The sequence below is a fragment of the Anopheles marshallii genome, chromosome 3, assembly GCF_943734725.1.
Source record: "Anopheles marshallii chromosome 3, idAnoMarsDA_429_01, whole genome shotgun sequence".
NCBI lineage: Eukaryota > Metazoa > Arthropoda > Insecta > Diptera > Culicidae > Anopheles > Anopheles marshallii.
Window position 1 is genome coordinate 19,894,325 of NC_071327.1, and position 13,871 is coordinate 19,908,195.

General features: G+C 43.5%; 1 protein-coding gene across 1 annotated transcript in view; it reads right to left on the minus strand.

Moving 5' to 3' along the window:
- The window catches only part of LOC128711273 (nuclear receptor-binding protein homolog), a 30,909-nt gene extending 19,802 nt beyond the window's left edge, over window positions 1-11,107 (minus strand). Inside the window, exon 1 of the mRNA XM_053806141.1 lies at window positions 10,951-11,107. Within this exon, the coding sequence (XP_053662116.1) occupies window positions 10,951-11,085 (135 nt within the window). The 5' untranslated portion in view covers window positions 11,086-11,107. The remainder of the gene's footprint in view (window positions 1-10,950) is intronic.
- Between the last annotated feature and the right edge of the window lie 2,764 nt (window positions 11,108-13,871).

Below are 13,871 nucleotides of genomic sequence, written 5' to 3' on the forward strand. Positions count from 1 at the left end.
CGGACGGAGCTCGAAGACTAAGTCAATTATTTGTGCAGTTAAACTAACTAACCTTTACTCTTCATGACCACAGTTTGATTGAGGGTAGTGCCACATTTTATGCTGTTTCTTCTGCACAATGCACATGCCCCCGCCGCGGGCTGTAGTATTTATCGTTTTATTTCTCACGCATCAAACAGAAACGGAAAGTGTGAGCAAATCAATGTGTTTTTTTATGGAACACACTAGCCACACTTTCGAGAAGTTTATGATGAAAAGTATAACTCATCCACAGCTTCGAACGGTGCTTCACGCTTTCCAATCGAATAATCTGGGTAAAATGTTTGTTTATGCTTCACATAAAATGGGGATCTCCCTAGTGTGATTTTTCTACAAGAAGAGATAAGGAAAATCAATCTCAGTACAAACAGTCAATGCTACATTACGTATGTAAATTATAACGAAAAACGCGTAAGCTGTTATCGAAATTCTTGCCTCAACTGTTACTCCAATATCCTGCGCCAGAGGTTCACATGATTATTGACATTTTCAAATGAAGGTCAGTAGAACAGTGCAGCTTAATAGCTCAGTGCATAATGAATTCTTCTAGTTAAAAGGTTTTGGATAAATGACCTACTAGGTCATAATGACCCTGTTATTGATTAGAATTATTTTTGTCACATTGTCGGATAGCTATAAATAGCTCCACTATTAGAGGAACCTGTTCTCGGGTAGGATTTGAACGCGTCACCTATCTAGTGAAGACCAGCGTCGCTACCACTGTACCTCCGAGCTGCTCTCTGGAGACAAATGCTATATGGTCATAACATTTCCTGCTTCTCGTGGTCTTCCACTAAATAACAATATTTTATTCAATCTTTTTAAATGTAAATATTTAACATAATAAAGCAATCTCGGGCATTGTGTACTCCAGGTCTTAGTTCTCTTGTATATAGTACTACTGTTTCATGCAATTAAATGTGCTCACTACCCATGTACGAGTCGGGAGATTATCGCCTTATCTGGGTTTTCCCTTCGCACATTTGCCTACGATACCTTCGTGGTGCAAACAAATATGCTTCCCGTGCCCGAAACGCAAACACCTGCGAGGGCTCCGGATCGAAACATTGTAACAGTGCCGCCCAGTGCTGTTGTTAGTCACTGTGTGTCGTTCGGTGAGGTTAAATCAATAGAAACAAATCCATGACACAAAGTAAGACAAGGCACCGTGATAATTATCTGTACGGCCCTCCATCGGTTCCCTTGGCCGTGGGCGTATGCACTATCGATTCCTGTGTGTGTGTGCTGGCCCGGTTGGCTCGGCAGAACGAAACATTCCTCACACATTGCAGAAACCGTCCAGCAACACGAGCATCAGATGACTATTTATATAACTAGACATAAATGCTAATAAGTTGTTTTTATTATGAGTTTCTCTGCTCACCGCCGGCTGCAGTGGAAATGAGTTCGAGGCCACTACCGTACACCACACATCCGCAAGATGTCACGTAGGAGTGCGAACATTGGGCTCTCCGCAACCAGACGCATATGCCTTGGACATCTCAAGGACCTGGGGGCAAATGTAAGTAGTTAGCAGTAGTTTGAAGTACAAAAAAAAAACCCACCTCGAAGGAAGCAACTATAGTTGTTTCAAACCAACAAGTAAACAGTTGCGACAGATGGAATTAACAGTTCAGCACTACAAGGACATTCCTGTCGGATATGTGTGTTCGGTGCCGGGTTTTGCGACCCGGTACACTTTCCACGCTCTTTACGACCTTTCGCGCTCATTAGAGGGCTTTGTGAAAAGTGGCATCTAATAAAAATGCTACCAAATTTGCTGCTCACTGTGCCCTTTACGGATAGCCGATAGCCGCCCGCTTTCCACGTCATTGCACAGCAGACACATTAAAGGACATTTCTTGCACAGAGTTTTTTTTTCTCGGTGTGTGTGTATTCTGGTCCCGGTGGTCTTCCTCTCCACTGACACGGTTTTTATTAGCGTTGATAGGTTGCCATTGTTGGTTCTAGTCCAATATATTGCGTTCTCTTTACGTTCCCTTCCCAGAAAAAAAACGTTTACAGTAGCAGTCGGGGTTTCAATGATAGTTTACGCTAGAGTCTTCTCTCCAACGGATCGAAATTGCCCATTGGGTGGATGTTTTGTGCCAACTGAAGGGCATGTTAGGGGACGCTCCCTTAGCTACCCTCCTCCGTCCTTCTAGCGCTCAATTGGATCGACGGAATCGGAGAAGCCACATTTAGGCATTTGAAGCTGTGTATTTTGCACAATTTGGCCGCCTTCCAAATTGTAACAGACGCCAAAAACCGGTGTCGGGAGCGCGATTGCTTGGAAATTCTACTGGCCCCGTCGTAAAACCGAACGTTAAAACAAACGGAACAAACAGAGCGACGCAAACCCCCCGCACGAAAGTGGAAGACGGCAAATACCGAGCGATCGTTAGGAAATGTTATCGGAATGTTTACAATCGTCAATGCGCCGGGTCCACGGGAGTGTCGAGCCGGACGGGTCAGTGTCATACTCGTAAAGGGAATGACCAATCAAGCGTCACTTTTCTGGCGATAATACTGCAGCACTTCGGCTTCGGTTTGAGCCTAATTGGCGAGCCGCACCGGTGGCAGCACGGTTTGTGGCACAACATTTCCGAACCGACATCAGCTGCCGCGGTCACACCCCAGCCCCAACAATAAGTACCGTTGAACTCGGTAGGAAGCTTTTAAGGTGAGGCAGACAGACATGCTGGAGCCCGGCGGGTCAAAATTCTACCAAACGAACCTCCAGCATGAAACGATACGATGGTTGTTTGTTTTGTAATTGTGGTTTATAATAGCAATGGCTTTTTTAACAATCTCACTAATATGGAAAAGAAAGATGCTTTTTTCATGTTTATGTAGCTGTTTGATAGAGTAGAAACATATGATGAGAAGATGATGCAGGGTTTTTCCGGGCAATATACAATAATTTTCCGAGTTCCAGCGAATTCGAAATACGGGAATCCTAAAATTTTGGCAGTTCGTGAAATTTTGTAAGTGGAAATTAATTTTTTGTACGTCATATTTCAAATCATCTCAAAAATACAACCTAACGTATTTATTATACGTATTTATATAACGTAACGTACGTATAACGTATTTATTATTATTATAAACATTTATTATAGCTAAAAGTTTACTCTAATTGTCAAATTAAACGGAAAATTATCCATTATTAATGTACTTTCCAGCGTGAAAAGGAGAAATCGATCACTGAATACTAAAAATAAACAACATTATAAAGGGAATTCGAGTTACGCGAATTTCTCTGACCCGCATTATTCGCGTAACTCGGGAAAAGACTGTACAGACAAGTGCAGCGAGTTGTTCGAGCATATAGTCAACTGTGCATTTTTTAATATTCCTAAAGATGGCGTTAACTTGTTCGGCAGAACTATTGAGCTATCGTTGAATGATGTTGCTGGCAACACTGCTGCTGGCAAAGTGCTCAGCGAATAGCAACGCAGCTTCTGTCAAATCCATAGCAACCGCGTTGCCAACAATAACATTCTCCTGTCATTCCATAGTTCTGCCGAACATGTCAACGCCATCTTCTGTTCAATTAAATAACTTGCCGAACAAATCAATTATATCCCCGTACAAAACAACATCTCGCGAAACTTGTCAATATAATGCCCAAAAAACCCTGTAATGACAATCATCGTTTAACTTTTTGCTTTGCACAACTTTATCAAATTGTACGATGCACGCGATTGTTTACTATGAAACGTATAAAAAGGGGAATAACAAAATTAAAACGCAGCAAAGAAAGAAACAAAAGCAAGCTAGAGATAATTCACCATGGAGAAAGTTGTTGCAGGTCCATCACTGCACCACGCTACGACCTTACTATGTGCCCGGTTTTTTTTTTGTTGTGTGCGTTCCTTCTACAACACCAACCGATGCGTCCTGACATTCTTCTGCTAGTTGGCCGATTCCGATGGATTTTTTTTTTGTTGGCCAGCCCCATCACAATGACTCAAGGCGAAAGGTTCATGAAAAGTCAGCGACCAAGCGTTTGCCCCTACGCGCCTATATGCCCACCATTGGGGCACAATTTTTCCCTTCTGCGCCAGTAGCGTGCGGGCGTGATATGTCTGCACTTTCTTTGCCTGGCACATGTTGTGTATTCCGTGTGCGTCCACAAACATGCGAAAACCCCGCGCGCTGTTTCGTCACAGGGCGCGCGTGGTGGAGAGAGAGAGAAAAAAATATAACACACAACACAATAAATAGAAATAAATAGATCCGTCGAACCTGTCGAAGCGGAAAGCAATTCCATGGCCTTGACTTGCCACAGCGCGCGCGAAATCGGTCCCGTGGTTCGGACCGGAGCGCAGTTCGGTGCCCGCCAAACGGTGGCAGAGAGGGGGATGTTTTTTTTGGTTATTTATAAAAAAAAAAATCTTGGCGTCCCCCACGGTTCAGCAGTGCCACCACGTGCGCGACGGAAGCGGGCAGGGGTTTGCGCCTACAACTGATACAGGAAGCAAAGTGACGGCGAGGAGATACGGGTCGTCATAAGAAAGCTAAGTTATGGTGCCACACCGGGATGTGTGCAACGAATTTTCTCATCCCCGAAAGTACTTCCTGGGCCATTTTTTTGGGCGGGTTTTGTGGTCCACAAGTGGACAAAGTTTCCGACAAGTGGTGACGGCGTGTACGAGGCAAACATCCAGGTGTTACACGTCCCCCCAACAACTTCGTAATCACGCTGATGGATGATGGCGTCGTGTGTTGGAGTAGCCACTGTAGCAGAGCCCTGATGGCCATCATCAAATAGTCATGAAGGTCCACACAACGTTAACGTGGGGAAGCAGTAACAGAAACACTGTGGATCCTTTTAAAACAAAGTCACATGAATTTCTAATGCTCTCAACGAAGCAAAATAGTGATATGGCACATTTACCTCCAAGTTGCTCGTCTATTGCTACACAATGTATCAATGACTCATGCCTTTCCCTCATCCGTCACTTTCATGCGTATTTCCCATTATTGCCAACTGCATCGCGAGGCGGTACACACGCCGGTTTGCATATGGTTAACATAAAATGTAATTAATGAACGCAAAGGAAAAATTAATTTGCGAGAGTGAGAGACTTGGGTCTAACGAGGTTCCGCAAACACTGCGAAACTCTTTTTTTTGCTGCTGTTGTTTGCCTTCCCAAGACATTCTCGGTGCCGGTTTGGTTCAGTCATCGCTTCATCTTCGGTGGTAGGTGGTACGGTCCCCGTTCGAGAGCTTATAGCACCGTCGCCCGAACCGTCGTGTACATGGTACGACTTCAACCAAAGGACAGTCACCGGGAACCGGGTTGAGCTGCTGCGGCAATGCGCTCGAGGGCTCGATGAGTAGCCTGGGGTGATACGTACCAACATGCCAGACGCATAGCGGGAGAATATTTAGGCGTCTTCGTCAACCGGCACACACACGCACACCAGAGTTAGCCCCCGCAAACAACCTAACCACGCACTCCACCGCGTCCACCACCAAGCGGGACCAAATGCTGATTTTGTGACTATTTTTAGAAAGGTCTCTTTGGTCTCTACCCATGGTGACTGCTGCGAATGCAGCATACGTGCGTCGCTACCGCCTTCAAAAAACCGACCGATTATTGCGGACGTTCCTCTTCCCTTTAACGATGCGATGTGCGTACGCGGTGTCGCTATCGGAGACAGAAGGAAAACGGTGGAGGGCTTCGGCGACTTCACGCAAAATTAACGCCTCCCAGCAACAACACAACACCAGCATAACGCTCGGTGTCGGTGTGCGAAGGTGTCTGCACCCGGCACGCCATCATTCGCACCTTTCCGGAAGCCTATTTCCGGCGGGTCCACCACACGAACTGCGGATGGATGCGGTCCGTAGAGAATGATGGTGAAATATTTGAAATTTTACAGCACCCATTATTGGTCTATTAGGCGCATTTTCGTATCCCGACGTTTGATGGGTCCACCCATGGGCGACAGATATTTATAGGAGGTTGCATCTATTAGCGATGGTCAACGGTGTGGGAGGGAGTCGGTCCACCAACTTCTTGACTTGCTGTAGGATATGATTCGCAGCTGGTTCTAGCTCTCGATGCTACAATGTTAGACATCTTCTCCTGTCGTACTCCACTTGACTCTCAAAGTACCTCTTTGCACAGTGGAACATTCTGCGCACATTCTGTGAGAGCATTGTCCCCCCCCTCCCCCCTACATCTTCACAGTAGTACACACGACCTCCACCACGCTGCGAACGCCTTTAATGCATACCAATTCAATCACTACGAGATGCCACAGCAAACTTCTATGATGTTGCCCTCAGCTTGTATTTGCTGTGCCGATTGTCCATAGAGCAGTAGACAGACACACTCCTCCGCGGTATGTTTCGGCGAGCAGTTGCTGCGGGAATAATTTATCGCGCAAAAGGCGAAAGCGAAGGAGGAGATTGCGATGTTTATAAATCACTCATTGAATGCAGTTTTTTTCTTGTGTACGCCTACGAAACAAGATTTAATGTAGAGTGCAGCAACGCTTCCTACTGCTGCTTCCAGTCGTGCCACGGTACGTAATTTATGGACGAGGACAAGCAATGAGGTAGATCATCCCAAAAGTTAGAAAGCTTAAGCTTAAGCCGGTATGTGTCAAATAATCGAGCAGATTTCGAGCGGCGAATCGGTAACTGGTTGCATCAATCACATATGGACATAGATTTTTGACATAAAGAATGACATTAGGTATTCTGTACCGAGATTTTCAGGATATTTATTTTTTATTTTAGTTTAAAATTGTATCTACATTTTTTATATACATAGATACTTATAATAATTAACCTTATTTATATCTCAGTCAATTGAGCCGTCTCAACAAGAAAAGCCAGTTCAAAAACCTTTATGAGCATATTAATCCTACTCGGTATTTACATGTCTTTCAAAAGATTGGTTCAAGCATGTTCAAACCGTTTTTTATACTCATACTTATGGGAATACGTAAATACAAGCTAAGAAATTTCCTGAAGTATCGTGAGTCAAAAACAATTTTATGTGATTTATAAAGGATGAAATTCCTTTATTTCAACATTAAAAAAAACATTCAACTAAAAAAATTATCAATTGTTGAGTCGAGCGAAGAACTCAAGAATTCAATCCGATGCTGACAACTAACACGTCACCCGTCACGCCACATGTTAAAAAAAATCAAAGGATTATATCTCATTCGCTCTTTCGTTCTCATTCGTTTAAATACTGTGATTAAAGAAACATCCTTTTTGTGATCCTAGCGACAACATGTAAGTATAAGCAATTAGGTTGTTAATGTATTGTTAAACACGTTGGTAGCTATGGCTATTATGTTTGATAGCCAAAAGTATATAAGTTATATGTAAATCAAATGACTGACTTTCAAGAAAATACCCGGCAACTAACGTGTTAAGCATAGATTTGAAATTTTCGATAATTGATACATTACATAGCATAGCATCACATAGCATTGATACATAGCACTCTCAAGCATCCCATTTTCCAAAACTGACATTCCAAATGGTGCAGGTAATTAAGATCTCTGTTTATTCTTAACAGCACATGCTTAATTTTAAAGCAGTCGGTGAATCTCGAATCTAACAGAATGCCTGGGTCTTTTATATAAAATTCCATGTACAACGGTAAACCGCAACGGGTTTAATTAAAGTAAAGGACTACAAAATGTTAGTTACTCTAGACTGCTTAGTTTGGGTTCCGTGTAAAAATGTATAAATGCACGAAACAGCTCCATGAAGTAGAAAGTAATACATCACCATATTTTTTAAAAGGATAAAAGCTACGAGGGTGAGCTAAATTAAATGAGCTTGCGCATCACAACGCAACAACAAACGGTATGTTCATCTGTATGCTATTATAATCGAGAGAAATAATCGGAGGACGCAAACTTCGGTTCAGTTTCAAAGCATAATTTATGTTTCGTGTTATTTTCAAGGCAATATTTAAGTGATGTTTAGACTTTATAAACTGTGAACTGGAAAACTGCAAGTAAATTGAAATAATAATTTACCTTTTTTGATAAATTTTTTTTAACTGATTTTTTTATAAAAATAATTATTGTTAAACACCAGAACACCAGAAATTAAAAAAAAATTATTAATTATGCGTATTTATGTATTTTTTTTTCCTTTTTTAACATCCTAAGCCTATGGGAAATATGGCCTAACCTAGTTTAAACCTGCTAGAAAAATGCTTTGTTTTGATATTTGTCGAGCAGCTGTCGAGCACTTTCATAAGCAAAACAATCTAACCATCGATTCCCAGGCTTATCTGGCTTGGCAGTTTGTATGGGAAGCTGTAAGCTTATAAGCCTGGAAACGTCAAAACGCATACAAAAAACTGGCTTATCCCGTGATCTACCCCAATACCAGACGCGACATAATGTCCACAGCAATTGCCAATGTAACTCCGCCGTCTCTCAGGATGTTCGTTTTCGGCTGCACAACCGTGTGCAACGAGACGTTCTCCCGTTGGTGATACTTTTCTACCCATGAAGAAACTCTTTCTCCCCCTAAGGAATATCAAGCAAACAAGCGATATCTAACATGAGCACAATAAACTTATTATATACGACCATCCTTTACGATCCGTGTCTTGTTACGGGTGGCAGCATGAAACAGTTGACCGCTTAAGCTAGAGAGCGGTAGTAATTTGTGTCAGGGCCTTGGGAACCATCGCTTACACCTTTACTATCACTTTCTTTCAGCTTTCTTTGAGGATGTAGAAAAAGGTCCACAAAGTCGCTTTGTCTCCAGGATGGTTTATAAGCTAATTACCAAGGAATGGTATCTCAAATGGATTTAAACGAGGGATTTCGTACTCTGCTTTTCTTTGCAGGCGCTTAAAGGTGCTGTATTGTGTAGTCTTGGGTGAGAATTAAGATTCATGAATCTGAGTGAATCTTTCAACTGAATGAATGAATCTGTATCTCTATTTCAACGAATAATGAATCATCCAAGATTTGTGATCTCCACCTATGAGCTTGTCCGCAATGTGGAGCACCAATCCATCCCTCTACCGGACACAATTGCCAACAAGCATCCCGCCTTAGACCTCCAAAGGGTGTCACTGCTCTGAAGACTAACGAATCTTTTGAGAGTCGATGTTCAATGACTCCTCACTTAAGATTCAAATGAATGACTCTTCTCAAAAAGATTCATTGAGCACATTGTGCTGTGCAATATCAAGAAACAAACATTGAACAATGAAGAATTATATTAAGAATTAGCAAGGCAAAAACCCAAATCAAGTGCTCAAGGCTATGAATTAGGCAAAAAAAAAACCCCCATTGCAGTGTTTACGTGACGTCCGAGAACCGAGCAGAGTGGTAAAGAAACATCGATAAACTGCAGTCATTGCTTTCGATCGATTGCGCTACAAAGTGGCAGTTGACACCGATGCGAAACATCGGTTCAGATTACACTGCATCGGGAAATCTTCTGTTCGGAAAGGTATCAGGCATCGGGCAGAGAGAGTCATGGGATTACCATTTGGCAAATACAACGGTTGCACCCAGTGTCGTTTGAAACTTGATTCTTGTTGATGAAGCAACATAATGCGACGCCGCATCGATCGAACAACAATTTGCAAGTGCAATGAATGCAATCACATGTTCGAAATCCATTCGAAAAACGCGCTGTTTCAAACATTCCAGTGTCGAATAGGCTCCGCGGAATGCGCGGCGTGTGTGTCACTGGTGTGCAACACCAACAAAAATGGACACATGCTCTGTACGCCAGCCGGAAATAGTTCTCTCGTTTTGCCTTACATTTCCGGAAATTTTCACCATTTCGTTCGTCATCGGGCCGGAAGTTGCATGTTGCCACTTGCGGAAGGGATATGACAATTAATGCCTTAATTTATTGCACTAGCTGGACGTGTTTTCATTAGGCAAACTTTACACATAACAGCGTACCGATGCACACAGTTGTTCACCGTAAGCGAGACAAATAAACCCGATTCATTCTGTTTTGCGGAAACCCTTCGCAATGAATCACGGCAGTAATGGGTTTCACCGGCGATCCGGCGATGACTAAAGACATATGCTAACTGTTGAACCTTCCCAGCTCAGTCAACATCATAGCAAAGCAAAAAAGCACGACAACGACGTCCCACAGCCAAATCTATTAGCCTTTCGCGAAATAGAGTTTTGCGGAGAATAGCGAAGCGGAAATATTCCGAATAGTTGAAGTTTATAAATCACTGTTCTCTTTTCACCCGTGTGGCCATTGAAACTCGTACCGATGGTGGGATGATGGTTGGCACAAAGTGAATAAATAGAATGATTGTTCACGCAGCCAGCATACAACAGCTAGCGAGCGGATGACGCTTGATCCGTGTTTGAGCTGACCGGTGTCCATTCCAGGCATTCTATCCACGGTACTTTCGGGGGAGTGTAGCATAACATTGTATGTTAACAAACCCTTCAAAAAAAAAAAGAACGACTCAAAATCAGTGTATGTGAACGGATGATGTGTTGTTTGCCGTCTGGAAAAAGAACTCCGCTGCGCTTATCAAATAGACCCACCACAATACGGTTGTTATCAATCGAATGTCATGCTCTACTATCGTCGCCAAGTGATGCTGACAAAAGGTCAAATTAATTTTGCAAAAATTGCTTCTAAACAACTCACAACAACAACAGAAGGGAAAGAATGCGCACGCCCAAGCAAACGCTGGCGAAGATCGTTCACTCGGCGAACCGGAATTTGCACACGGACCTTAGACGTCCACAACCCGCAAACCCTGTCGGATCACACCGTACAGGGAGTGGTGAGGCAGCACTATTACAAAGTCGACAATTCGCCCATATCCCAAAAAACGGATGCTTTAAGGAGTTACCCAATCTACAAACAACTTCATTAATCGCCACTCGCCTCCATCGCTTGTTACCTACCTCTTCCTTCCGTTTCAGCCATCTTCCGCAGGGACTTTCCTCTAGAATTTCACTTTCATCCTCCGAATCCTCGCCGCTCTCTCTAGGGGACCTGTTGTGCTCGGTATCGTTGTTACTGGAACGACTACCCGGCATGGCAGAACAGAAGCGGCTTGGGGAAAAATATTCGGTCGACCTCCGGGTGTCGAGGATATTTTAATTAGTACCTGCAACGAAAGGGAAACAGGGAAGCGCGAGCACGCGCGCATCCAATTAGAACATGCCAACTGTTTGATCGAAGATACGGGTGAGACACTACACGATCGCCACGCGGATGACAGCTGTGATGTGATGTGTGGGGGACGATACGCGCAGACTCTTGCCGATTGGCACCGGGGACGGAAACCGCAAACGACCGTCAGAAACAACCGACTGCGAAGCAACTCCAAACTGAAAGCAATGAACTTGACCTTTATAAACTTTTAATTTCCCCAAACAGTTTGGGGAGCGTGTGGAGGGTGTTTGCAGTTTACAGAACCCCACCAGCATGGTACGAACCTTGCGAAAGGTTTTGGACATTGTTAGTTCCGTTGCTATGCTACACACTAGCGGCGTGTAATTGCATCGTTCAGCAACCGAACAACCTAATGGCTCTTGTTGCTTTCTAAGCACACAGAATAAATGCTGGCATGCCTTGGACTCTGGACTTCTGATTGAAAGTGTCCTGGGTTTTCGTGTCTAGGTCTCCTCAAGACCCGAAACAACATGCCATTTTCAACTTGTGGTGGTGAACAAACCATCAAACAGCAGGCACAACAGCAGCAGCTGTTAACAGGCAAATGAAAGCAATATTCCCATTTTGACCTTTTCATTTGGCATACTTCCGACCTACAATGCTATCCGATAGGATCTACTGCTCAATGTATGAATTATGACTTTACTGGGTAGCATGCGAGCAGCGCATTGATTAGCTCGCGTGTCTCGCGTGTCGCACAATTTATGGAAAATTAATTGCGAACATACTGTAGATTCATTGATTGCAGTCGCAAGTTGTAGTCAAGTTATTTGATTCTCTTTTTAAGACCGCCATCACTGTCCACGCTCAACCAAACCCACATTTCACCGTTGTCATAAAAATTGGAATGGACGTCGACTTGGCTTGCTCTTCCGATCAAGAGGTAGCGTATCAGTTTACAGTTCTATAACATAAATTCTAGCATCTATGCTTCCCAGAACGGTATCTAACCATCCCGCCCGCTAGGGCAGACACACTTGGCTCTTGATGACACACGAGCTCACCCACGTCTCAATGAATTGAGAGCTACGGTGCGGTATCACAAGATACGCCAACCATCTCCTCGACCGCACCACCTCTGGCGAGCAGCAGTTTGGCTTTAATCGTTCCACGATAAAAATAAAATATAAAAAACGAGGTATTCATGTAGCCGTGGTTTTACGTTTCAACACAAACAGCTTGGCCTGGCTAGAGCACACCCTCGCGGGTGCCAAATGGACTGTGGGGGGAGGAGGGCGGTTTCGGAAGCATCTTCACGCTCGATAACTGCCGGTAGCACCCACCACACCCTAACAATCAACTCGTCCAGATGGTGAGGCCGCCCAATTGCTGACACACACACACACACGGAGTACGCATTTAACGTGATTTATTAGAGGTCATCAGAGGCGCAGACAACGGGGTGTTGCGAACGTTCTGTTCTGTTAAAAAAAAAACCACCCGGAGGTCCACCCGCTTACTGTTGCGGGGGAGTGGCACGCCGTCATCATTCGGTCAAGACGGAAACACTTGAAATTGGGGTTTAACAGACAAACGTTTCCGACCTTTCTTTGACAGCGAGTATTAGCAAAGTGTAGCAGAGCGAGAGCTTGCCGTTACCTGCAAAGCAAAAGGGTTGCACTGATCATCATGAAGATCATAATCAGACATCTGTCCACGATCATCAGCAAAGGCAAATGTGCGATAAACAGGTGCAATAGAATTTGTTGTTTTTTTTTTTTTCAATGTTTTTGTTTATCGCAGAACAAAGTTTGATTGTCGAGTAGACAAAACAGCGGATTTATCTTGCATAGGAGTATAACAATCTTCCTATTCTTGACCGAACGACCTGCTAGGCCATGAATAGTTGCTATAGTCTGGTTCAGTCGACTTATTTTACCACGGAAATACGGATTGGTCCGGATGAGATTTTGGACCGGGTTTGTCGTGTGAAGACCGCCATCGCTACCAATAGACCACCGGGCCGCAACAGAATCATGCATTAAAAACTCCTATAATTAGACAAAGAAAACGCATGAACACTTAAGATCGCTGTGCTCTCGAAAGTTAAAACTGTACACACAGTTATATTTACCAGCGTGAGTAATTGCAGTACAATTGGAACACTGTATGCATGATGCAAAACAAAACAAGTTGCTCAACAATTCGCGCAACACCAAATACGTGCGAAAATTCTTACTCACTGGACTGGGGAAAAATGAATCAGACATGCAATAGCTAGTAATTTTTTTTCCCCAAATCCAATACTAACTCTCCACAGTTCTGACTAATTTCCCTATGGTGCAAAGTGATTCATTCACCAATCATTCCGAACATATCGATACATTTGCAACAAAATTAGTGACTAACTGTCCGCTAGAAATAGAGAGATGTGAACGAGGATGTGATAATGGGAGTTTGGGGAGTTTATTTTTGGGTAATCGGAACTAGAATTGATAGCTTAGTGTGTGTAAGTGTGCGAAAGCAAAACCACCCTCCAGCAATAGATTGCCGTCCCTATTCAACTCTCTCAATGACCGCAACAACGAAACAAAAAAAAAAAACACCGTCCCACTTGCACAAGAAACAAGCAATAATCACAAGCAATGCAGGCAAAAGAAAATCGAACGCTCAAATCGTATGAGTTATTACGGCACGGTTGTAATAA